General features: G+C 42.5%; 1 protein-coding gene across 22 annotated transcripts in view; it reads left to right on the plus strand.

Moving 5' to 3' along the window:
• ADGRL3 (adhesion G protein-coupled receptor L3) overlaps positions 1-25,105 on the plus strand; it is a 493,993-nt gene that overhangs the window by 259,215 nt on the left and 209,673 nt on the right. For all 22 annotated transcript variants that reach the window (XM_077177050.1, XM_077177053.1, XM_077177036.1 and 19 more), the window contains one exon: positions 23,435-23,544. In XM_077177050.1, coding sequence (XP_077033165.1) covers positions 23,435-23,544 — 110 coding nt within the window. The remainder of the gene's footprint in view (positions 1-23,434; positions 23,545-25,105) is intronic.

The following is a 25,105-nucleotide window of genomic DNA, read 5'->3' on the forward strand; positions in this document are numbered from 1 at the left end:
CTGAGGTGGCCTTCAGCTTCTCTGTGCTCAGGGCTGGCGCTTGCTGTGGCCTGCTGTGCCCTCAGTTCCTATCAATCTGATTCAGACATGGTTGGAAAAACATGTTTAAGCTTCAGGGGACACCCCTGAAGTTGGGCTCCCCAAAAGAGAAGACTTCCATTCTGAGGAGGAAAATTTGGAGGGGAGAGGGTGGTAGTGCTGGTGGGAGTGGTGAGGTTCAAGTAAAAATCTGAGCTGGCTCTCTGGGATCAGACACACCAGTGACACTCCTGAAGATCTCTGTTGCCCTTTTGATCATCAGAAATATTTAACTCTCATACTGCCAGTCCAGGATTGTGGAAGAGCTCCATCCATTGAAGAGTCCTGGCATTGCCACTGCCTTCCCCAATACATCTGCCTTCAATCCTTAGCCAAGTGTGAGCTCTGCTTACTGATATTATCCAAGCAGGGCTGAGGCTTAGGTGAGCTCTTATGACTCTGTGTGCTATTTTTAAATTGTTGTTTGGAGATGAGTGAAGGAAAGATGTGTGGCCGATACAGGCAGTAAGACATAAATGTTTTATTTAGGAAGCACTGTTGGGACTCTTGGTGATATGCTGCAAGTCCACCATGCCACCAGCCAGTATTAATGTGCTCTTTTTGCCCTCTTATCCATGAATCACTGGAGTAAGTGTATCCAGGTTTGTTTACTTTTTACTCAGTCATGCCCCATGCCCTGTGTGCAGCCAGTGGAGTCAGCCTTGACTCTGAAGCAGCCTGCCAGCACTATCAGTGGCTAATTAGAAATCTGCTCTTGTGGTCAGACTTTCTTTCAGCATGTTAATTAATTTTCCAAACCTCTGTTATTTGGAGGAATGGGACCACCGTGGCAAGATAAGGAAGACCTGCCTTCCTTTCCAGCTCTGTTATACTTCTGGATTCCCATCCTCCTGCATGCCAATCAGGCCATTGATAGCTGGAGTGGGGACATGAGCCAGCCCTAGGAGAACATTCTCCTGCCTTTCTCCTCTCCATTTGGTATTCTCTGTGTGTCCCCCACCTTTATTTTGCATTCTCTTGCAGTATCTAATTGATTCTTTATGAGACCTTTGTGCTCCATTTCTTTTCTGTGGAAAAATGTCAGTGCTGTTCAGCATTGTTGCTCTGTGGCAGGAGTCCTTGGGGTCAGGAGGCAGATTTTGGGTTCGTGTCCTCTCTCTCTCTCAGTGCCTAAACTCCCCCAGGGCAGTCTGTGACCCCTTTTTCTCACGCAATTGGGCTGCTCTGTGGGGTTTTGGGGTGTGCACTTAGAGCCATGAGCTGGAGGAGGAAATGACTGTAGCTTCTAAATTCTGCAGCATGTCATGTTGTTTCTCTCCTTCCACCTGCAAAACAGAGATAACTACTCTTAACCCATCTGTACCAGAACAGTGTTGAGAGATTTAATTAGCTGCTGTCCACAGGGTTTTGAAAGGTGTAAGATATATCTGGAGTATTATTAAAGGTCCTACTAAGATTAGCCTTGCTGAGTTCTGCTTTTTCCCGTACAATTACCAGGCAGATGTACATAGTATGTGTGCAGATATGAAATAGTTAAGAGTTTCTGCATGTCTTCTGAAAAGTCATCCCATTAAAACAAAACAACACATCAAAGTGAATCAAGTCCTTTTGAAATAATCTTTCTTACTGTATGTGGTTTAGGACCAGCTGAACCATCTGAAAAGCCAAAGCAGGGAGCGAGAGAGGGTGAGGGGTAGAGAGAAAGACACTTATTTATGTGAAGTCTGTACCTCTGTTCGACTTTGTACAGCCAGAAACTAAAAGAAAGGCTTCCCTAGTGTGTCCAAGTTTCTGGTGAATGGCTCCTTTGGGTGCGGAAGTGAGTGCTGCGGATCCTTTCAGCCAAAAGGAACAGTTAATGAGTGTTTCTCTGTTCTGCCCTGCTGGAATGAGACACATCCCTCTTTCTAGGTCACTAAGTTAATCAAGTCAAGGATTTCTGTCCATTGTCCTTCTTATCAGTCACAGCTGCATTTGCATTAGGAAGCTTTCTGTTTCTTTAAGCCTCATTCATGTACTGATTAAATTCCTTCCCAAGTCTGCAAAAGCAAATGTCTAATGTATTATATAGCCATCTCCTGACCTAAGTAAAAACAACATACAGTAGAATATGCTTAAAAGCAGAAGAAAGGGGAAAAAAATTACTGCTTTGATTTATCTGATCTGCAGTGATAAAACACAAGGGTAAAACAGGTGGATGCTTATGTTTCTAATGTGTGATTTTTAACTTGATGCCTGCTAGCATCAATATCAGTGCGTACCTGAATAAACAATCTAAGGTGGGAAGTGAAATTGCTCTTATTGAACGTTTGAGTAAATACTGCTGTAGCATCTCCTAATGAACAGCAATAGCTGTTGCAATGTGTTAGATAATAAATTGGTCCTGGCAGCACATTTCCATTTCACAAGAATGACTGAAGGATAAACTTCAGAGAAAAACGTAAAATTACTACCTTTGTAACCAAACAGTTGTAACCCTTATTCTTAAAAAGTTTGCAGTCTGTCTATACTTATGCTTTGGTTTCACCACCAATTCATAGTTTTGATGTTTGGAGGCATAAGCTAAAATGTCTGTCCTGCTGATTATGAGTGCAGTTTTGGGCAAATTGAGAAAGATTTCCTCGTCTTCTTATGCCTGCTGCAGCCCTCCAACATCCCTAAAGGGGCATCTCATTGATTTGATTTTTTAGTCCCTCTGGATTTTCTGAGTTACTGGGAAATGTTGACTTTAATCCTCTGCCAGTACAATTCTTGCTTTTAACACTTTAGAAAAAATGACCTTGATAATTTTCTCACCTTTCCAGTGGCTACTTCTCCATTTTCCAAACCTCCTTTGACATCTTGGGAAATACCTCTTGGGTAACAACACTTAGACTTACATTTTGTTTGTGGTAACATCATCTAGGATTTCATGCTTAGCAGCTCTGTTTTACCCTTCCACACAGATTTTCCTGCAGGTTCCTTCACAAGGGACCTCTCTTACACCTTAAACAATGCCCTGGAACTTGAACCTCTCCATCCTCCCTCATCCTGGTAAGCACGTACGAGTTCAAGTTCTTTGCAGAGGAGGAACTCCTTTGGCTCACTTTTTCCTTATTTTCCTTTTTCCCTCTCCGCTGTCAGACAAATATTTAATTCCCCTCAGCCCTGTGGAATTCAAGTGCTGTGTCCTAGTCATGGGGCTTCCCTCAAAAAGCAGCCAGCAGGAGCAGGGTGTGCCTCAGAAATGGTGTGCAAACCGCTGATCTTAGAAGGCATTACAATGCAGTTGGGCCAACCTGAAATATTTTTCTTTTCTCATCAGCCTGCAAAAGGCTTGGACTGTCTCTGGCTTTTTAACTCCTAGGCTGCAGTTCAATCAGTGTCTTATGCGTGTTTGTTTATGCATTTTAATGCCCATGAATCTACTCAGCCAGTTTTCTGAAATTCTCTTAAGTATCCGGAATTGTGGACCAAGGAAGGGCTCTGGCTGGCCAGTGAGTTGGTGAGGATCAGTGGCTGTGTAGTAGCTCTCAAAAGTATGCAGACACATATTCTGAGGAACCATACAGTGATCTCACATCAATTTGAGATAGCCTGGAAGATGGTGAAAGAGGACTGTATTACTTGGCTTTTGCTGAGAACACTCTCAACTGCTGCAGGAATTTCTGCCATTGCAGTGACAGTGTAAACAATTCTGAATCAACACAAGATCAAACATTTGTAAATTGTCCAGAAGACTGACTTTCTGCTGAAAGAAATGTTTGTTGAATCAGAATATTTTGCTTTTCAAAGCTATGTAATTAATTTTAATAAGAGCACATAAAACACATTTTAAACTGGAAAGTTTTTTCCTAAATGGCAATGTAAATCAACATATTCCCACACAGCGTTTTGATTCGACAGTTCATCATTTTCCAAGGGAAAACAGTGCCTCAGAAATATTTGGCTGTGACAACTCTTTGTATTTAACTGCATTGATAAGAAACAATACAGTGGTTGTTCCCGTGGATGCATGTGTGTCTGAAGAAACATGGAGACTGGAACAGCTCAGCTTTTGGAGGTAATAGCTCTGCATTCATCAGGGATCAGCAGTAGTTCCATGGGATCATTATTTACTGAGTCCTGCTAAGGATCCAGCTCACTAAATATGCAAGATAAAAGTATCTCAAAGCTCCAGTGTATATAGGAGCTGATGACAGATGAGCTACAGGTTATTTGAGTGCTTTAATTATTCTTATTGTTTGTCCACATTAACCTGTGGTTTCTGGAACTGCAGTTTGATTAAAGTTATTTGATTAAACAGATGAGTTGACAAGACAAATGTTCCTTGCAGCCCTCTGAATTATGGCATGAAATTAGGAACCTTTTCCTTGTTCAGTTTTTGTTCATGTTTTCTCTTCCACCCACAGCCAGGTGGATTTAGGATCACTCAGTAGGGACCTAATCATATATTGGAGGAGAACCACTTAGGCAAGAAAGTGTAGCAGCAATATCTGTAAAAGGGAGAGAATGGAGTTTCTTAGTTTCTTGTGCGCTATAATTTTTTTTTAATTGGTGAAATAATTACAAACTTCCTAGTTCCTTGTTTAATATAAAAAAAATAAAATTAAAAAGTCAAGCAGAGGCCTTGATGAATACAAATGCTCAATCTGCTCAGGCTGCATCTGAACAAAGTTGTCCAATTCCCTTTGTGTCGCTGTAATCAGGATTTGCCTGAAATGGAGTGAAATATGGGAAGAGGCAGGCAGTGTGAGGGAGGATTTGGAGTGGGTGGTGAGGGATACTCCAGCTTTGTGCCTTTGTAATTATGCTGTGAAGTAATGTGGAGGGATAGTCTTAGGAGCAGATGTTTAAGGATATATTGGCACCACAGGAATCTAAGTCTGAACAGGATTTTCCTGACATGAGGCAGAATCCTTAGAAAACACCAGTGGACACAGATCTGCAGGCTGCTCTGCACTAGATGTTTTGCCAGTGCAGTTGGTTAACAGCATAGGAAGAAGTTGTGCCATACCAGTAGGACTCCTAATTTCAGCACAGACCTATCAGTAAATAATTTATTTTTCCTGGGTAACTGGCTTTACAGAGAGGATGAAGAAAGCTCTGCCAGCAGCAAGCCCTCTCTTACCAGCCTCGTTTACTTAATGAGGTTGTTGCATAGGTTTAGTTTGATAATGGCTATGCCAAAAAGAGGTTTTGATGAAGCAAGAATTGTTTTTATTAAACACAGATACTAAACCAGATTTATCATAATTTGTGGTACTTCTAACAGAGACAGTTAAAGTGATTTTCTGGCTTTGTTCCCTGTGCAGACCTTGGACAGAGGCTGACTCCTTCAGACAAGGTTCTCACTCTCAGATGGCACAAAGGTCCTGGATGCTTCCCTGATTTCAGAGTGTCATTTTGAGCATCAAGGCTATTGCAGAGTCTGCCAGCTAGACAGCAAACTCATCAGGTCAGGGATGATGTTTTAAAACCAAGGGAGAAGTTTGGTCCCCCAGTGGGATCACTGGACTGATTTAGTGAAAATAATTGTCCTTGTTGGGACAGGTTATGTAATGAGAAATTTGATCAGATTTGATCAGTGTACAGCTATATTTAAGTGACACAGTGATGTCAGACCACCAGTGCTGCTGAGCAAATGTGCCATGTGGCCCATTTTTCACTTCCTAAATTTACAGATGAAGGTTCCCCAACAGGAACAAAGAGCTTTCATTTTCCTCTTGTTTGTCTGCAAATTTCACTTGATGGAACAAGTTCCAGGTGAGCAGGAAAATGTCTTTTGCTCCCATGCTTTTGTTAGGTGCAGCCATGTTTTAGCACTTACATCATTACTAGAAAGTGCTCACCATTTGTCACATCCAAGAGGAATGGGAATAAAAATCTAAAGCAGCCTATGACCCAGTTTCTTAGCCCTGGGCATCCCAATACCCCTTAGCACAAAGGTGATCACAGGGGCAAAACCACAGGGGGTTTGATTCACTTCAGTGTTCCTGCACTGGGGGACTGCAATAACTGCTAGAATCGATATTGCTATTCCACTGTACAAACAGAGCCTTACAGGATGAAATTCTGCCCTTGGAAACAAAGTGGGCATGGATTTACTCACCTAGTCTGTAGTGCTCTTAATTTTACTCATGTGAGTAACTGTTCTTGGAAGGGGCATAATAGAGTCTATGCTTGTGGCCTGCAGAAATTATTATGCTTTTCCTGTAGAGCTATCTGCCTTTCCCTGCCCCCAATTTCCACTGGAAACTGCCTTGTTTGTCACAGGTCATCCCACATCACTGTGGCTCACCAGGGAAATGACAATAATTCAAGTGCTTGGCTATGGATGTCGAGCTTTTCTCTCCCTGTTGTTTCCTGGCATGACTGATGTTACTTTGCCTTGCTTGAAGGCAGTAGTTAAGAGGGCAGGATGAGCAAAGCTGTGATTGCATGAGATGTAAATATACTTTGGCTAGTTCATTGTTAATACCATTCCATGAGCAGTGAGTGTAAGAGTGCTTCAAAGTGGAACAAAGGGAAAGTGGGGATGAAGGAGGAGCAGGGAAGGCAAAAAAGAGCAAGGTCAAAACACCACTTGCTGCCCCTGGCAATGTTTGACAGCCTTATCAAAAGCAAAGGACTAAACTGATCTTGAAAATACTATCCCTAGATGGTAGAAGATGCTGAGATTTGCTGCAGCAACAGCAGGATGTTTGCATCCTTGTTGTCATTTCCATTTTATTTTTGCTGATGAAGAGAAGACATCTATTGTCTCCTCTACAAATAGGAGTTACTCATGTGCTGTACTTGGAGCCCTGAGAATCTCTGAACTGACCTTCCAAAGCCTTTACTGGCACTGAATCATCTTTGCAAATATATACAATCAAGAAGAGAAAAGGATGAGGCTGGATATAGTTTGTTAGAGACCCCAAGGAAAAAGGCTCAAGATGCGATTCCCCTCTGCATTTATGAAGTTGAGAGCAGGTATCACTGAAGTTAATGCAAGTTAATATTATGGTGCTCAAAGAGGAGAGAGGGACAGGGGTTGCTTTGCTAGGCCCAGCAGGTCCTCCAAAGGACAATGCTGTGGTGGTGTATCCATGCTCCAGCTGAGTTACAAATGGCCTGTGTAAGCCCCAAGGGCCGCTCCCCACACACCAGCTGGGACAAATGCAGACTGCAGCTTGAGGGGAAGGTGAGGGGAGAAAAATGGTAACATCCTATGGTGAAAACCATCCTGTGGTTGCCCTGAAGTGTTTTAGACCACTTCCTTTTTTTTTTTTTTTTCTTTTTCTCTTCCATCCCTAGTATCACTTGGAATTAACTGAAGTTGTGGGTTTAAATTTGTGTAATTTACTCTTGCTTGGAGACACACGTTGGTGTTTTAATGTGCCTTACTCAGTTTGATCATAAGTCAATTAGGAGCAGGTAGAAACTAAACTGATTCTGTCTCACTTAACCAGGGTTTGTATCAGCTTAACTAAATTAGTTTAATTAAATCAAGCACTACCACATTCCTTAGTGCTCAAAAACAGTGCCTGTGCATGTGTGCTGAATATGTATGACATCACATGCAAGCAAATTCCTGAATAGCAACCTGCATATCTGTCTGGGCATTTATACCTTGTCAATTACTCTGATGTTGTGTCTAATGGGGAGATGAAAATCCCCCTATAAATTCAGCTCACTGCTTTGGCGGCTTTGCTGACAGACTAGTAAACAATTTCTATGCAGAGTGCGATTTTCTAGTTTAGGAATGGAGCCACTTAGATTAGAACTCAGTGTTTTAGTGAGCAATGTCTAAAACGTTTACATAACCTATTTACATATGAATACAAACATTACAGGCTTTATATTAACAGCCCTTGTTGTTGCTCATTACTATGCATAGAAAAAGACATCAGCATTTCTAGTAGCATCTACAAAATTATAAATATGTGATAGAGTAATTACTGATTTGGAAATCCAAATTATATTAAAATGATTGTAGCATCTGTGTCTCCAAAAACCTCTCCATTTGTCAATTCTAATCTTCTATTGCTTAGGCAATAAACATGAGTCTGATGCCTATTTACACAGTTTTGTATGAATCCCCCGCCCCTTGAAATTTAAAAATAAAGTGGAAGGAGTGGTTTGATATCAAGGTACCTGAAATTGGTCCATAGCTGTTTCTCTCACCTTTACTTTACCCCCACCCACAAAAATACAAGGATTGATAATAGATGTTGAAGATTTATCTGAAGCAGCCAGAAGCTGCCAGGAAGATCATTCTGGAACTGATTAGATTCTGCTCACACAGTAAAAACTGCCAAGGAAGTTCCTCCCTGAAGACAAAGGGATCAGGCCAGGGCTGATCCTTTACTCTTTTTACTGCAGCCTCGCTTGTGTCAAATAGTTATGAAGGGCCAGGGACACATTTGGTGTGCTCCATGGCACGAGTGAGCTCAGGTCAAGCCTTACTGTGGTGGCTGTGATGCAGAGTAGAAACCAGGCAGAGGTTCTGATGTCCTTTATTGTAACAGAGCTTTGCTTGCAGAAGAGACACTCTAGATCTCAGCAGGTTTGGGCAGCAGATTTCCCAGGCCAGTAAATAGTTTAGAAGTTGTGTGTGTGTATATATATGTGTGTGTGTGTGTATATATATATATATATATATATGCACACACACACACATATATATATGCATATATGTGTATAAATGTCTATATATATATGTGTGTAATGTGTGCATATATATATAAGTTATATATAAACTTTTATATATATATACACATAGACATATGTGTATATATATAAAAACTTTTATATACATACATGTATACATATATATGCATATATATGTATATGTGTATATATATAAAAGTTTTTCTTCTGTGGCTCTTAAAAGGCTTTGCAGGGAGGTCAGTGTCATGCTTCTAGTGGTGTGGAAGAGCAGACGAGTCCCCCATAAGGTCGCTGTGCCTCACAACAGAAATCTCAATAAAGGCTCCTTTGTCACTTCTGCCTGGGCTTTTGCCCACCGGAAGACACCACCCAAGGGAATTTATTCATGGCTGATAACTGGTTATTTGAAGGAGTATCTTCTTCCAGGTTTTTTGGTCCTGGACCAGAATTCTGGCAGGGGGAGTCAGTGGGAGGTGATTTGCTTGGAGATAACGTGCTCCCCAGGCAGAGCAGTTGCTGATGTCATGGGTGCTCTGATAAGCTGGGCATGGATAGACATTGTCACGCTGACCTTTAAGAAGGTCTTTGGGAACTGATCCATGTTCTTCCCCTTCCCTGATGATAGAGAGTGAATGCTTCATCTGAAGTGGTGTGTTTTCCCTGGCAAGCACGTCACAGTTTTAGCTGAGCCATCCATGATTCCCCCTGTGGCTTTAATTACGGCGCTGCCTCTAGTTGTCATCTGTCTTTACACCTTCCACTTGCACCACACAGGGACTTTTGAGGCTTGTATGTGCATAGTAACAGTTCCACGAGATGAAATGCTACTGTATAAATAAAGCATTCATCACACCTGCATGGGAGGTTTGAATAAAATCCCACATAGTTTTACTGCATGAGCAATGAAAATCAGAAATGACAAATGGGTTGACAAATGGTGTGCAGTGCATAAATAGCATTATTTATTTGCTCAGTTGTGTTGGAGTGAGTGAGGTGAGGCTCGCTGCTGTTTTGAGAGAGTTGTCAGAGTATTTGTAAAGGCAGAGGCTGCAGGATCAAGCCCCAGCCCCTGGCAGTAGCAGGTGGATAACCATTAGATGGAAAACCAAAGTGTTTTTTTTCCCAGGCTGCATAGTTACAGGGAGTGACACATAGGATGAGACTGGTTGGGACAGAGGAGATTTCTAGTTGGTCAGTATTTTAGGGTTTGTCTGTCAGTCTGTTCACACTGGACTTTCTCAGCCCTGTCCACATGTCTCTACTGGCTGATTCAGTACAAGGAGGGACATTGGCTATTCATACATGGCACTTCAAAAAGCCTGGAGTGAGATGAGGTCTGCCAAAAGCACAGGTGAGGGAAAGCCTCATCTTCTCAACATTTGGAAGATGTTTTTAACTTTTGATAGATGCACTGAAAAAAAGAAGGAAGAATTTGGATGCCACCTGCATCTTAACTTACACTAACAAAGAGAATAAAATGTGGTCACTCACCTATTATTTTATTGCAGTCAGGGTTAGCAGTAGTGAATATATGGAAGGTTCTGTTACCCCAAAGGTGAGTTGAGATGTCCTCACCCCTGACTGCACATTCTTCAGCACCTGAGATCTGTTCCCCACTTGTCCCTTATTACAACCAAACTGCAATGTAAACTACCTAAGTGTACTGCAGGATTTTAAGTCACCATTCAGGAAAAGCAGAGCCCCTTGCAAGGAGAAAAGGTTTGGACTTCACCAACATAAGGATGCTCTGCTACAGACTGGAAACTAAGTCTTTACAGCTGTCCATGGAATTAAATCCAGTTTTTTCAGATCCACTGAATGGAATCTGTGGCAGTGAATTCCTTCAGAGAGCAGAGACAGAGTAGCTGCAAGCATCATCAGACCAGTGTGCTTGGCACTAATGGTCCTGACAGTGCAGACTTCAGAGCCTCATGTGATTTTAAAGTCTGGGAGGTGTCATGGCATTATTAACAGCTACTTGCTGTGAGTTGCTGAGCTGATGCAGGGGCCCCAGTGTCACATGGCTGGGGGAATTACTTCTTGGTGCAGGGCTGTCACCTCTGTACCTGTGCCTTTGTCTCCTGGAAAGAAAAGGGAGCTTTAGAAATATAAATGTCAATAGGGCACATGGGGAATTGGATGTGTCAGAACATCCAGGAGCAGCTCCAGGGTCACAAGAACCCAGCACAGAATTCAGTGGGGCCAAAAGCCAATTGGCGAGTTGCTCTTGGCTGGGAAGCGTGGCGTGAGTCGGTGTGTTCAGAAGTCATTTTCTGGTCATGGTGCCAGTGCTGAAAAGCTGCTCGAGCCATGGCCTCTGCTCAGCAAGTGACACTTCATGGGTTTTCTCCCTCACCAGGGAGAAGTTTTCCCATTACCTCACCAAAGTTTGTCTGTGCATCCACAGTGAAAGTCCAGAGAGTCTGAGCAGCTGGTTAGTGTTTTTGTCTCTTTGCAGTTCAAGTGCTTGCTTTCATTACTTTTACAAAGCTGGGGACAGATTTTTCTCCTCAAAACTGGATCTTTTTGGTAAGTCAGAGCAGAAGAGCTGTTTGTGTGAGGGCAGGACAAGCATTTTAGGGAGAGGATGGTTAGGATGTAGCATGTGGCTGATGCTCCTGTAGAGAAATTGGATAGAATTACAGATGATGAGTGTGTGTCGCATGTATGGCATGGTCCTTTCAACAAATCTTTTTCAATCTTTTAAAACCTTAATATTCCACGCAGACTTTGGGTGGATGGTTTGGGGAGTCTTTCTGGTGGCATGAACTGGTGAAACTCTTCACATGTTTTCTTAGTACAGGTGTACCCTTGATTGTGCACTCCTGCTACCCAGCTCAGACCCTGTTAATGGTATGTGGGGCCTGTAAAGGACTGTTCACCCTCTGAATTTCCTAGGATGTGGATCATGCCTGTTGCCAGCTGTAAGGCCAGCAGCATGTTTGGGTTCATTTGTTTTTTCCAGGAACAGGTTGCTTTTTTGGCTTGTTGCATTAAAGTGAATAGTTGATGCCTTCCTCCTGGCAATGCTGAAGAACTCAAGACCTAGCCCATGATGTGTTTGGGAATAGACCATGCTGCTCGGGTGTCCAGTAGGTCTCAGACAGGTATGAATGGTCCTCCACTCTGGTGACAGCTGGCAGAGAGAGCTAGAGCTCCCCAAGGAGCATTAATGCATGAAAATATCCCCCATCCTCTTAGCCTTCAAATGCAGGCAGGAGGAATGTGACAGTGGGAGCTATGCTCTCTTGGGAAAACCCCTCTGACAAATTTGAGGGCTTTGCGTGGCAGAAACAGTGCTTTTATTAAGTAACAGAAGCTTAATTAAGTTTCTCCTGAATGTAATAAAACAATACAGCTGAATGTAGATCAGTCCCAAGTAATTGTTTCACTGCTTTAGCAGCTGTTTAACTAATGCTCCAGTGTTAAATAGGAATGCTGATGCTGATATTTTATTTCCTTTTTTTTTTTTTCTGTTTTAGAAGGGGCTAAGTGGTCTCTTTCTCAGGGGACCGTGAGGTTAGCCTTGGCCCTTTGAACCTAATTAATCAATGGGAGACTCTTCCAGGGCTGGCTGTGGAATGCTCTTTAATTGCTCACTCGTGCAGTCATTTGTTTTGTTTAACCTGCGAGGGATTAAGCTCTGTTATAAAGGTCCTTGCTTCTGTTGTAGAGCAACTCCAGCCATCCAGCAGCAGGCTCTCTGCTTGATTCCCGACCCTCCCCAGGGGATGGAGCAGGGAGAACTGGAGGGACATCTCTCCCTGCTCCCCCTCTCCCCACTGCCTGGACACACTGGCATTTTTGTGGGTCCCCCATCAGTGCCAGTGAGTTTCCCAGGATGTGCTCTTGGCAAAAGGAGGATTATTAGCTGTCAATATAACCCAGGAATTCTCCAGATATCTCCCTCACTTTCTTTCATTAAGTGTGAAACTTTAGAGACAGAAACTTTAATGATTTTCTGTGTGTGTGCATGGGTGTAATCCTGTATGCTCCACTGGGATCCCTCTGGCATCCCATGTCTCTGAACAGCTGTCAGGCAGCTCAGATTCTTTTCCAAACTGCCAGTCTCCAAAAATATTTCCTTCTCTTCTCAAGTATGGAATTTCGCCCTTGAGTCAGAGCGTCTGTGCAAAGCAATCGCAGGTTTTGGTGACAAAGCTGCCCAAAACATTAGGGTCAGAAATAAAATCTTTTAAACCAGTTGGGGTGGTGACCAGGGCTGTGAATTTCCAGGCTACAGTGAAACTCTGCTTTCTCTTCCAGCCCCAGTGAATTGTTTTGAGACATTGTATTTCTTGTAATGCTTGCCATTAACATTCAAAAGAAAGCTAGATCATTTTAACATGTTTCAAAAAGGGATGTTAAAATTTATCTTCCTTTTTATTAGATCCACTGCAGCAAGGCACCCAGTGGCTTTAGAAATGTAAGTAATGAAAAGCAGAGAACAAATGTTAACTATAGAAATGATTTATGGAGACATCTGATGAATTTATCCTGCATCTTCACCCTTTCATCCATCTCCCTGGACTTCAGCTAGTGTGTCTGAGCAGCATCAGTCACCTATTTTAAAGCTGACTTGCCAGAGACATGCTCCATGCTCTGGAATATGGATTTCCCAGTTTTTGCCCCACCTAAGGCTCCAATACAATCCTGTGTAGGCTTAATTTTTTTTAAATTTTTTTCCCCCTGTGGAACTCTCTGGGTTAGATTACCAAAGTAGGCACTCTGTGACACAGCCTGCTGCCTGAAAAACTCTCAATAGCTGTCAGCTTCAACTGCTCCTCATGAGAATTGAGGAGTCCCAGCCATGCTTGAACAGCTGGGCCTTTCTGTAGCTCCTCTAGGAAGAACTGAGCTCTTTGGAAGAATCCAGCCCTGATGGGAGGCAGAGGCTTTCTGGAAAACTTGGCTTTTGTGTTTAGCTTCCTCAAAGGAAGCTATCTTACGTACAGCGAGTTTAATTCTTCAATTCTCAGGCGGGGTCTGTATTATGAAATAGTGAATCCTCTACTAACAAAGTATTTTCCACATAGTCACAAAGAAGACTTGAGGTTTTGCAGAAGCCCTGTTCCTCTGTTCCTACCAGCTGTTGTTCTGCAGATGTCCAGAGGCCTTTTTCCTATCAGACTTTTTCTCCAAGGAGTTTTTTTAGCCAAATCTCTGTTTTTTAAACAGATGTTTTAAAATTGGATAAAGTATGTAATGAACAAGTCGTGTCCCTTTCGGGATGGTGACCAGAGGGTGAGGAAGGAGAAGAGCTGGTGGGTATAAGTAGCTTATGATAGACAGACAGATAGATAGATAGATAGATGGATGGATGGATGGATGGATGTGCTGAAAATTGCCTTGGGAAGGACAAGTGTGGAAGGAATGGGGGTGTGAGAGGCTAGAGGTGTGTGATTAGATTTCACCCAGCCTTTCTTACACAGCACAGTGTAAGAAACCCTCTCTGGAGCTGCTGGACATATGTTTTTAAAAATGCTTCCTTCCATCCCTTCCTATGTTGCTGCATGCAGCCAAAAAGTGTTCAGTGCTATGTTTAGACATTTTGAGCAACTTCCCAACTGTGGTTTCAATGCATTTGATATTTGGCTTTTTTTCCCCCCTTACAGTTTGCTTCTGAATATGCTTTGGTTGGGCGATGCAGAGCTGGGAAGCGTATGAAGGTTTTGTGACACTGTGATTTCTCTGGAGCTTAGAATCAAAGTGCAGACTGCCTTTATTCAAGCTTTGGGCTGGAGATCAAAGAGGCAACATTGGTTGTGTTGGAATAAAATAAAAAAAGAAATCACTTTTGAATATTGAATAACATGCTTAGTTCATTTCAGGATTATTTTTTGAGAAAATTCGTTTTGTTTCTGATTATTATTTGTCTTGCTTTAATGCCTGAGGCATAGAGAGGGCCAAGTCTCCTTTGCACGAGGTGCTGTACAAAATCAGGGACCATGAACAGATGCTGAATTAATAGCACACGATGTGGCAGGCTGTTGGAAACTGTTTCTTTACTCACTAATATTATCTTTTTGCCTGAACTGCTTTAGCCATGGTGCTAAAATCGCAACCTGTCACATGTTGATCCTGTGTTTCATTTGGTCAGGAAGCTTACTGTACTCTGCTGCCTCCCTCCCCCCACACCAAGAGGCTGAGGGCCAATTGCCACCTAAACTAAAATCTATCGACCTTTTCTTAAAAATCACCTCAGTACCATGCTGTTGGCAAGAGCAGTGAGGAGGGATGCTGCTCTGAGTTACAGAAGCAGAACTGCCTGTGTGCCTTTGGTTCACTCTTTAGTTCATCAGGGAGTTGCCCAGCCTTGACCTTCTGTGCTGTTTGGACGTGTTCATTTTTGTTTCATTCAGTTATTATGTCAAATTGGAGATGGAGTGCAGTACAAATTATTTTGGCCCCAAACCTTTCTTTAACCCTATTTGCAGAGGTGAAAGGCTAATACGTTAAACCTTCCAGCCCATGCATACTGATTACTTCAGCCCCTTTAGAGACAATATTCTCTGATTTCAGTTTTATCTTTTGCAGCAACTGTTGAGTGCCTGGGATGGGGGCACTGGGTGGTGACAGTAAATGGCAGCAGTAGTGTGACAATTAGCAAAGAGGGATATGGTGAAAGTAATACCAGATTTTCCTTTGAAAATAGGGTGGAATATTTATTTATGATTTTTTTTCTTAATATATTTAAAACATTTTTTAGTGTTCATGTTAAAATTTGCTTCCTGCTCAGCCAGTGCTGAGCAGCAGGTTTGTACCTCACAGTGCTACAGAGCTGCACCTTGGTGTCAGGCAGGGCATTGCTCCCTGGGCTGTAGGCTCAGTGGACAGGCAGGTAATGGTAGACTGAGGGTCTCAACACACTTTAGAGCTGTTGTAGAGAAAAATGACCTATTTCAGCTTGCTCTGGCTATCCTAGCTCTGGGTAGCTGCACTAAAGAAGAAAAAAATGGGCTTTAACTCACATTGACTTGTGTTAAAATGGCAATGAAGACAAAGTAATGTGGAGTGCCAGCTGAAATTCAGCCCAGATCTCCCTTAGCCTTTAATTTGACCTCCTAGCCCAAATTAAAAACCAGATTGTTTTCTGTTCACAGTTATTTTAACTAGTGTTAAGTCTGGCTAAACTGATGAGCCTTTTATTGGTTGGTTTGTTTTAGGTGTTAGCTCTCCTCTCCAGATACCCCGACAGTGTTTTGTAAAGTGGGTTTTTATTAGGCTGCTACAGAAGTTTATGGAGTTGGAAAAACTAGAGTACCTGTAAAAGGGCAGATGTAGTTCTTTAAAAGATGAGCTTTACAGTCTTAAGGCCTGGCTGGTGTGGTGATTAGCCCTGAGGACCATCCAGTAACGTTAACCTGCATTGCAAACCTGGCCATGCTTGTGTCCTCATCTCCCCGCAGCTGGAGCAGCACCGTGACTGCTTGAGATGTGCTCAGTGCAGATCTGTTTTCCATGCTGACCCAAACTGTTTGTCCAAATACACCCAATGGCTGGGGCACATTGCTGTTTTGCTGTTCTTGCTTTAAGGATGAGAGTCTCTCTCACCGGCCCTGTTTCCTGTAGCTGCAGGGCTGCTGCACATGGGCACAGGGCGCTTGGCCAAGCTCACCTGCTGCCCTGCACATTCATTGCCTTTGGGGACTCCACCTCCTCCCCTCACTGTGCTAATTGCAAGGAGATGGGCAAAAGAAATCCAAGGAAACTATAGAATGTAGAAGACATTACATGACGAAGCACAGAGGAAAAGCTTTTGTTGCTTGGGAGAACTCTCATTTGGAGGTTGATGATGAATCACATCATCCCTGCTGGCAGGTCCTGCCCTAGACCTCAGATTACTGGCCTGAGGTGTCCCTGGCAGCTCAGCAGATAAACCATGTCCAGGGGTGCCCCAAATTTTTATTAAAAAGTCTTAAATCTTGTGAATTTGCTATTAAATGCTTCTTGTTAAATTTTAAGGGCCTTATCAATGAGTTGAAACACTGCAATTACTTTTTTGGTTTTTAGTCTGTAAAACTGCTATTTAATTTATTTCCAGGACCTGTTTTCCTTCTTGCTCCCAGGCTCTCTATAACATATCAAGGTAGTCCCTTTGGTGACCTTTGCAGCTCATATTTGGTTTGGCTCTGCAAGATTATTCTGGTGTTTTGCTGGCTGGGGTTTTGGGGTGGTTTTGGAGGCTTGTTTTCCTTCAATTTTCCTTTGTTCAATATACTATAATAACAAGGGGAATTAAATAGGTTGGAGCTATAGAAAGAGAACTCCTTTTCCCATCAAACTTTATAAGATTTTACAATAATCATAGCAGTTTAAATGTATCTTGTTGGCATTTCTGCACGGAGGCACTAGGTGAGGCTGCAATTAGAGTGCTCTGCCTCATCCTGTATTAGTTTGATCACATAAGAAGCAGCCTATCTGACAGCTCTAGCACCTGGATAATTAAAACCTGTCAATAAAACAACAAAATGCACTGTGTAGTGGGACTCGTCTGTGCTAGCATTAAACACCGCAGATAATTATATCGCAGCAGAGGTTGGAAAGCCAGCCTCTCAGTGCTCTGAAAGATCAATAAAAAGGCCCATTCATAATGAAAAAAATGCTAGAGAAACTGGATTTTCATCTCCCTGTCATTAGATGCTTTGCTTTTAAGGTTTTGCAGAGGCAGAAAAAGATTCTGTTGAGGAATTCTTTGTTTCGGGAAGCTAAACAGGTGGGGGATTTAGCTTTGCTTTTGTGCAGCATGTTACCAAAAGCAAATGTGCTGAACCCAAGTCTTTTCTAGGGGCTTACAGTTCTGTTCTCAACTGCCTCCCTTTTCTGCTTGCCTTTTTTTTTTTCCTTTACCCCTTATTTCCAACCCATCATGTGAGCTCCACTTTTTAGTGATATTTCTCTTTGCTTCCTGTTTACTTTCTCCAGGGCTTTTTTTTTTCTTTTCTTTTTTTTTCTAGGCTCTTCCTAAAGGGCTAATTTGGAAATATCATATATTGACAGGGGAGAACACACTCCTGGCTGACTTATTTGCTGTGACAGCCTCTTTCTTAAAGCACTCATCCAGAGAGGAGATTTTTGTGTTCCAGGGAAGGAAAAGAATGTCTTGCAGCATTGCCATGAAGGATAACGAATTAAGTCTGTCTGTTACTGTAAAACCATTAGAAAAGCATAATAGACCTTGAGGAAGAGGCTTAGATATTGATGTCTTGGCTATATTAGCGTGCCTGGGCACACGATGGCTGCCTTGTCATTGCAGAAAAAAAATAAAGTTTGTGTAAAGTAGGTGTTTCAGCTGAGGGCAGGGAGAAAGAGTGCCTTGTTTTTTTGGCAGCCACTGCTCACGAAACACAGGTGAGTGGTTTGGTTGGCACGCATGGGCATTAAGCTTCCTTGTTGGAAGCTGCTCTAGGTGGAGGGTAGCACAGCTATGAGCAGGGTGTGTTAGCAGAGCATGGGCTGGATGTGGCAGCTCAGTACATGCCCTGTACATCCAAGTTTGTGGATGTGAAGTTTTGCCATCCTCGGGGTGTTTAACACCCAGTTTGGACTCTGACAATCTGTGGATTCAGAGGAGGCAGGTGGCTTCCCCAGGTAGTAGCTTCCACGGTGCCAGGTTCACAGGAGCTTCTGTGTTGCAGAAATGGTTGTTTCATCTCTGAAGGGCTTGTCTCTGGAGGATAAGGAGAAGGAGGGTGTGTTGGGATGAAATCAATATTTGAGCATCTAGGCTTGTGGTGGAGCTGGGCATGGATTCTCATTGCTCTTCTGCTGATGTCCCCAGCACAGCAGGTGCCTGCCTCCAGGGTTTAGGCACCTGCTTTTATTGTCTGGTCCCTCCTAGGTGGGGAGTTAGGAGACTTGCTGGTATTGCACCTGCCATGATTAACGCTGAAAGGCTTTTGTTTGGAATTGATCTTTTATTTTATGCTGCCTTTGCATTTTTGTTCTGACAAACATATTGCCCCAGACACGTCTACCCTGATGTTGTTGACATCTCTATGCTTTCAAGGTTTCTGGAAAGCCTGAAAATAAACTGCCAAACTTTTTTTTTCCCCTTTCTTGATCTCTTGCTAAACATATTAACAATGTCAGCATTGGAAAAAAAAAAAAAATTAAAGATATCACAGCAGGAATAAGCAGCTGTTTACATCTCAAGTGTTTCTGTTTCATTGTCACAAGATGACCTTGTCACTTACAAATCATAAAAATATTTCCAGGGAGAAGAAATGGAAGTTTGCTGAAGGGGAATGAAGTTTTGGTGTTGTTTTTAGTTAAAGTCTGAACAGAGAGTTGCAAGCAGAGTTGAGCCCTGCAGCTGGTCCTGAACTCTAATGTTTCCTTCAGTCCCACTGCTATAAATGCAAAACAAATGACAAATGAAATACTATTCCTGTTTCACATTAAAACTCCTGAAAGTCGTTTTCCACTGGAACTGGGAGAAGTTCTGCAAAAATAATCCATGTTTTCTGTTATGGTGTATTTGTTACAGTGGATTGACACCTCGCTTCTAGATTAAATACTTTTCCACATATCCAGATAGAAAGAGAAAATGGGGATCTTAACAAGTAGGAATAAATACAGCTGGAAGGAATGCATAGAGAATCCCCTCTCCATTTTTTTTTTGCTTTGTTTCTGTTGTGGTTTTTTGTTTTATTTGTTTGTTTTTGTTTTATGGGTTTTTTTTTTTTTTTTTGTCTCTTTTTTAAAATAATCTTGCAACTGCAACAATTTGCATTTTCCCAGTAGGGTGATTTTTTCCTCTCCAAAACATAGATATGAATAACATGAACTTATGTTTATGAGATGATGGATGGTTGAAGGCTGCCAAGTACCTTGGACTGACTTCTAGGAGAGTTTGGAGTATTCTCTTTTCCTGAACATAGGGGAACAGGCAGGAATTGGTGTCTCAAGTTGGGCTGAAAATGCTAATCTTGGGTTTTGCTTTGGTTTCTGGTCTCTTGGTTGATCTTGCTGAGCTGAGTGGACACTCTTGGTTCAGGGCAAGTGTCTACAAATCCCAGCAGCAATTATGGAGGTGGCCCAAGATGTGGAGAGGGTCTTTGAGAAGCAGTGTCTTTATTCATGTGCCACCTTGCACTTCAGGACATAACAGGGAAAGAGGAATGATGCATAAAACAAACCAACACACACACAAAAAGATGACTATAAATTTCTTGTCAGATTTCATAATAACAAACAACAAGGTGAACTTAAACCACTTGAGGGGCTACTTCAGTTCTCTTGTGTCTTCAGAACATTTGTCTTTAAAATGCTGGACAAACTAATATAATGGAAGCTGTTTTTTTAAGAGCATAAAATTGTCTATCTGGTCCCCTAAATTCACAGAGTCCTCTCACAGTTCTCTTGTTTGCCTGGCATGAGAACATATGGAGAATGAGGAAATACCCCAAGAGGCCAAGAATTGTGTGGAAAAGTTGTAGCTTGAGGGCAATGATGGGGAAAGGAAAGTGGTTTTCTTTGAAGGAGTTGTTGAATCAGTGCTAGAAATAAGAGGTGCTTGTGTAAAGGCAGTAGTAAGAGATGTGGATGGGTGTGAAAAAGGTGACTGTAGTTTTCTGGGGTTATGCTAAAGTTATTCTAAAGCCAGCAATGTAAGCTGTTCCTGCACTCTTGGAGATAAATCCAGTGTGATGCAGAGCTCCTGTATAGCTAGGGGAGGTGTTTCTGTGATTGCCCAGTAGTGGAGACAGATTCATACTTAGCAGCTTCATTCCAGCTGCTGCAGTGCTGGTTCTCATTGCAAACTGTACCTCCAGGAGCTGGCAAAGATCTTCCTTCAAGAAAGGAGAGAAAAAATAAAACTGAAGGGAGGGGGAATGGAGTGGGGTGGGCAGTGCCAGACAGTACCCAGAGCTAAGCCTCACAACTTGCAGGAGTTTGGCGCAAGTATTGCCAAGACCCAGGTGCCAGGAAATCCCAAGATTCCACGTAAAATCCTGTGATTTACAAGGAAGAGCTCATGGCCTGGTTTGCTGGAAATGGAGTACAGCAGGAATACATTATGGGTTTTCTCCCTGTCATTTTCAAGGCTACAGATTCATCATCTTTTACACATCTCCTTTCCTGTGTCACTTTTTGCATGTCACTTAGTGTCACCTGGGCCTTTAATCTGTCTGGAAAGAAATATGACAAAGCTGAAGGGACCAAGAAGCTGTTGTAAAAGGGATAAAATACATGAGCAAAAGCAGAGCAACCAGAGCTTTAATGATGAGTGGTTTTTACGTCTTTCTCCCCTTAAAATTTCCATAGCCTGATGTCTGACAGTAATAGTTCATTGAACAGGCATTAGGTTTTTTCCTATGGTTTTTAGTGTAAATTGTCATCATCCCTTAAATGTGCTGGAATGAGAAACCTGTGTGTTTCACCCTGGGATGATAAAAAGAAGCTCAAAATGCCAAGTGCCAGGTTCAGTTTTGCTGCCCATAGGAAAGGACTGTGAAAAAGAGAGGAGGTTGAGTTCTCCTGGTCTTCATTTTGGGGTTTATTTTTTGGTTTGGGTGAGGTTTTTTGTTCTGCTTTTTTCTTGGTTTGTTTTTTTGTTTGTTTATTTTTACTATGAAACCTTTTTTAGTTAATTTTGTGAGTTACTGACACCACATAGTATTTGTGATTTTATTTGAGAGTTTTTCATTTGGTTTTCTGTGTTTCCTCCCCAAGGTGGCACTGATCATTTGATCTCACCTTCTTTGAAAGTTCCTGTGCTTGGTAGGCTTTGCCATCCCCCATTCCAGGAAAGTGTAGGGGGGCTTCAGGATGTCATAGAGTTGGGGGGAAAAGCTTCTGCATTTCTGTGCATCCTGCATTCCCCATTCAAACCCTTGTATCATGAAGCTTTTAGTCTCTTTGGTGATATTGCAGAAGGTAGCATGCATTTGAGGAGGTTAAAAACTGTGCTGTTCACATACAACTTTCCAGGCTGTGTTTTCACTTCTGTTTTATGTATCCAAGTTCTTGCATTAAAAAGAAAGGACCACAAGGAAATGCTTGACCACTCATAGCAAATGCTTCCTTGCAAACACAAAGAAAACACAACATAGATGAGCCCTAAATGTGCTTGTTCCTCCCTCCACCTCCAATTCCTCCTCATTCTGGATCTTTACTCATGATTTTGAAAGGTATCCTTGATCCATTGCTGTTATTCTGTGTAATGTGGCCAGTGCTGTCCCTTCAGCCAGGAAGACTATTGATTAGACCAGTGAAATTGCTTTTTGAAAGGCACATTGAGCCCAGTAAAGGATTTTTGTTGAAAGTGAAATTCTGGATGATGTTCAAAGCCTCTCCTGGAAAACTGCCCACTTGCATGGTCTGAGCTACCTGTGATAGCCCAGCATGGGTGAGGACAGTTACCTTTTTTGTTAAGGAAATTATTTTTCTGTCTATATAACAAAACTAGTCACTTGCTGTGATAACTGTTGTCTTTCAGCTAGAAAGCAGGAGAATGTCCCAGCCCTCTGGATTATCTGGTATCCAGCAAAACAGCCTGATGAGCAAGCGTATCCGCTCTTATTATTCTTTCCATAAAATTAAAGAAGTTATGGAGCTTAAGGCAATTGCTAATGAATCAATTTTAATTTACAGGCTCAAATAAAATCCGCATTAAGGCTGACAAACTTTAGCTTCAGGTAAACGCAAAGCATTTCCACTGCAGACCGAAATGAATTCTGTGCTGGATGTTACAGTTTCTGCCAGGAGAGCAGCAGGGTCGGGGGTCCCATTTCATGTCAGAGGAGGCAGAATCCTTAAGAAAATAGATGCAGTGGTCTAGCCCTTAGGAGGTCTCTTTCTGGCATGCAAAAGCAGAAAAATCAAAGACTAATAATATCTCTCTCTTTTCTTTAATATTTTTTTATTTAAACAAATAAAGAAGCAGATTATTTTTCTCTGTAGAATCACTGTTTGCATCACCAATTGTACATTAGAGGTGTTTGTCCCATCCCATGAAATCAGAGGCGAATGTGGATTTCTACACATGCACAAGTCAGTCACCCATGGACCTGTATATGCCTCAAGAATAGCATCTTGCAGAACCCAACCTCTGTGTGTGTGCTCTTAAGCTGAAAGATACTCACTGCAGCAGGCAGGGTCAGTTCCTTCTGTGTCTTCTTCATGGAGAACAAGCTTTTTGGAAAAAGTACCGCATTTCGGGGGGTGCATCCATGCTGGGCAGAATGATGGAATAAAGCTTAGCCATTTGTGCCTAATGCAAGGGTGTTGTCTTGTGAATGATCAGTCTGGGAAGTTTCTCTAACAGGACTTGTATGAAAACATTGTTTTGGTTTTTAGACAGCTTATTTGGTGATCTTTTTCCCCTCCCACTCAAGTGTTGCTGTTTCTAGTCTTTGCTTTGGCTTAAGGAGTGTTATACAAGATAACTGGTTTTGTGAGAACACTTTATAAAAATGTTGCAAAACATATTGTTATGTCTGCTATAAAACATGCAATGATTATTTTTGCTGCTGTTGTTGGTTTAGTCCTTGCATTTTATTTGTGAGGATGCTGGTATTAAAGAAATACCTCCTGGAGGGGAAGGGTTGTGCCACCATGCCTCTTCTCTTTTGATAATAAGCTGATGAAGATGTCGGTGTTTGCCATCAGCCTCTGCGTGCTCACTGCTGAGCTTCCCCAGGGGATGCTGGAGTCCCGGCTCCTGCATCTTTTTGACACTTCAGGGGCCACTCAGCTTCTTGACCTGTCCTTCTGTCTGGTGTGTTTTCTGACTCTCATCTCTGTTGCTTTCCAGATGCAGTAATCGGACCCAGTGTGCGGTTGTTGCCGGCCCCGATGTGTTTCCAGACCCGTGCCCTGGGACTTACAAGTACCTGGAAGTGCAGTATGAGTGTGTCCCTTACAGTATGTATCCTGATGTATTTGCACTTGTTATTTCAGTAGAGATTTATTGTGGAGATTGGGACAGCCTTGAGCTTGTCCCTTGTTGCTCAAGGGAGAGTAAAGCAGCCCATGTGCATCATATGAGACTGAACTGATAAGATATGAAAAATGGTTCTCTGTGTCAGGTTTGTGCTTAGGTTAAAAATATCCTAATAATGTCTCCCGTGTTGTACAGCATAACAGTGACATATCATCTTTTGGAAAACACTTGGGAAATCCCATTAGAGAAAGCAGACCAGAGGACTGAAGCACTCTTGCTGGCTTACAGCTTCTCTTTGCAGAGGTTTATGCTTGTACTCATACAGCAGTGTGCTTTGACTGACCTATGTCCATGTAATTGGTGGCATTTGATAAGTGCCTTAAATACAGTATTGTGTCACCAAGGAGGTAGGAAGCTATTGTTTTGGGTAATTTGATGTTTCATGATAGAAAAATACTAATTTATAAGCTTCCAAAGTTACAAAGGCAAATTACAGGCAAGCCATTTAGACTGAATTTTTGAGGGTAGAAAGCCAGTCACCTGAGATGACAGCAATATGTGCCAAGTGGGAAATTCAGAGCTACAAAAAGTTGTGTACCTCAGAATTTGCTTTCTGTAGAAACCAAATTTGTTACATGCAGGTAAGGCCCTACTGCCAAAAAGGGCGTACCTGAAGAAGGAAATGGCAATGATAATACGAGAAGTGCACTTTTTATTAGCAGTGTTAGAGAGCTGAGTGATGAATAACAGCACCATTTCCAGGTTTTCTGTTTGAGCAGGCCAAAGCTTATTGTAGCACACCTCTCAAAATAATAAAGCAGGTATGGCAGTGTATGCTTTCAACCCACAGTGTTGTACTGAGAGAGCAGCAGGAGGCATCAGAGTTTGGCTCGAGGACTGAGACCATCTTTGTTGCCTCAGGCATGGGCTGCAGGAGAGCAGCCGTGGCTGAGCAATGGCAGGCACCCTGTCCAGAGGGGAAACCAGAGCTTACAGCCCCTGGGGTGGTCCCCATCCCCCAGGCAGGAGGTGGCCACCTGCCTGCTGCCACAGCCTGGAATGACTGTGTGGTCTTTGGTTTCTGTGAAACTCCAGGACCACCTCTCTGAGTAGAGGGGACCTCTCTGTCGAGGGACTCAGATACTCTGCTGGCAGCAGTCTCAGTGTGTCCATATTTGATTTTTCTAAACAAAACTGTGAAGCTTCTAAATGCGGCGATGGAATACTTTTTATGGGGTGAGCTATTAAACTCATGGAAAGATTGACATCAGGGCTTAGGATCTACCCTATGAAGCAGAATATACTCCAAATTATAGTTTAGAGTTATTCCACTCTAAATGAGGCTTTTCATTTCAGAAGCAACGCTGTGCATGGAAGGGGTTAGGGAAGATTGGTTTCAACTTATCACAGCAGGTTGTATTTCCCTGTGATTTATGATTTTCATGAGGGTATGCTGTTCCCTCCAGAGACTGGGCTGGTAAAGCAGTAGTCATTACCTGGTACCCCTCCACAGCCTTTGTTGCACATAAAACAAAGAGGAAT

This window comes from Agelaius phoeniceus, chromosome 4 (genome assembly GCF_051311805.1).
Source record: "Agelaius phoeniceus isolate bAgePho1 chromosome 4, bAgePho1.hap1, whole genome shotgun sequence".
Taxonomy (NCBI): domain Eukaryota; kingdom Metazoa; phylum Chordata; class Aves; order Passeriformes; family Icteridae; genus Agelaius; species Agelaius phoeniceus.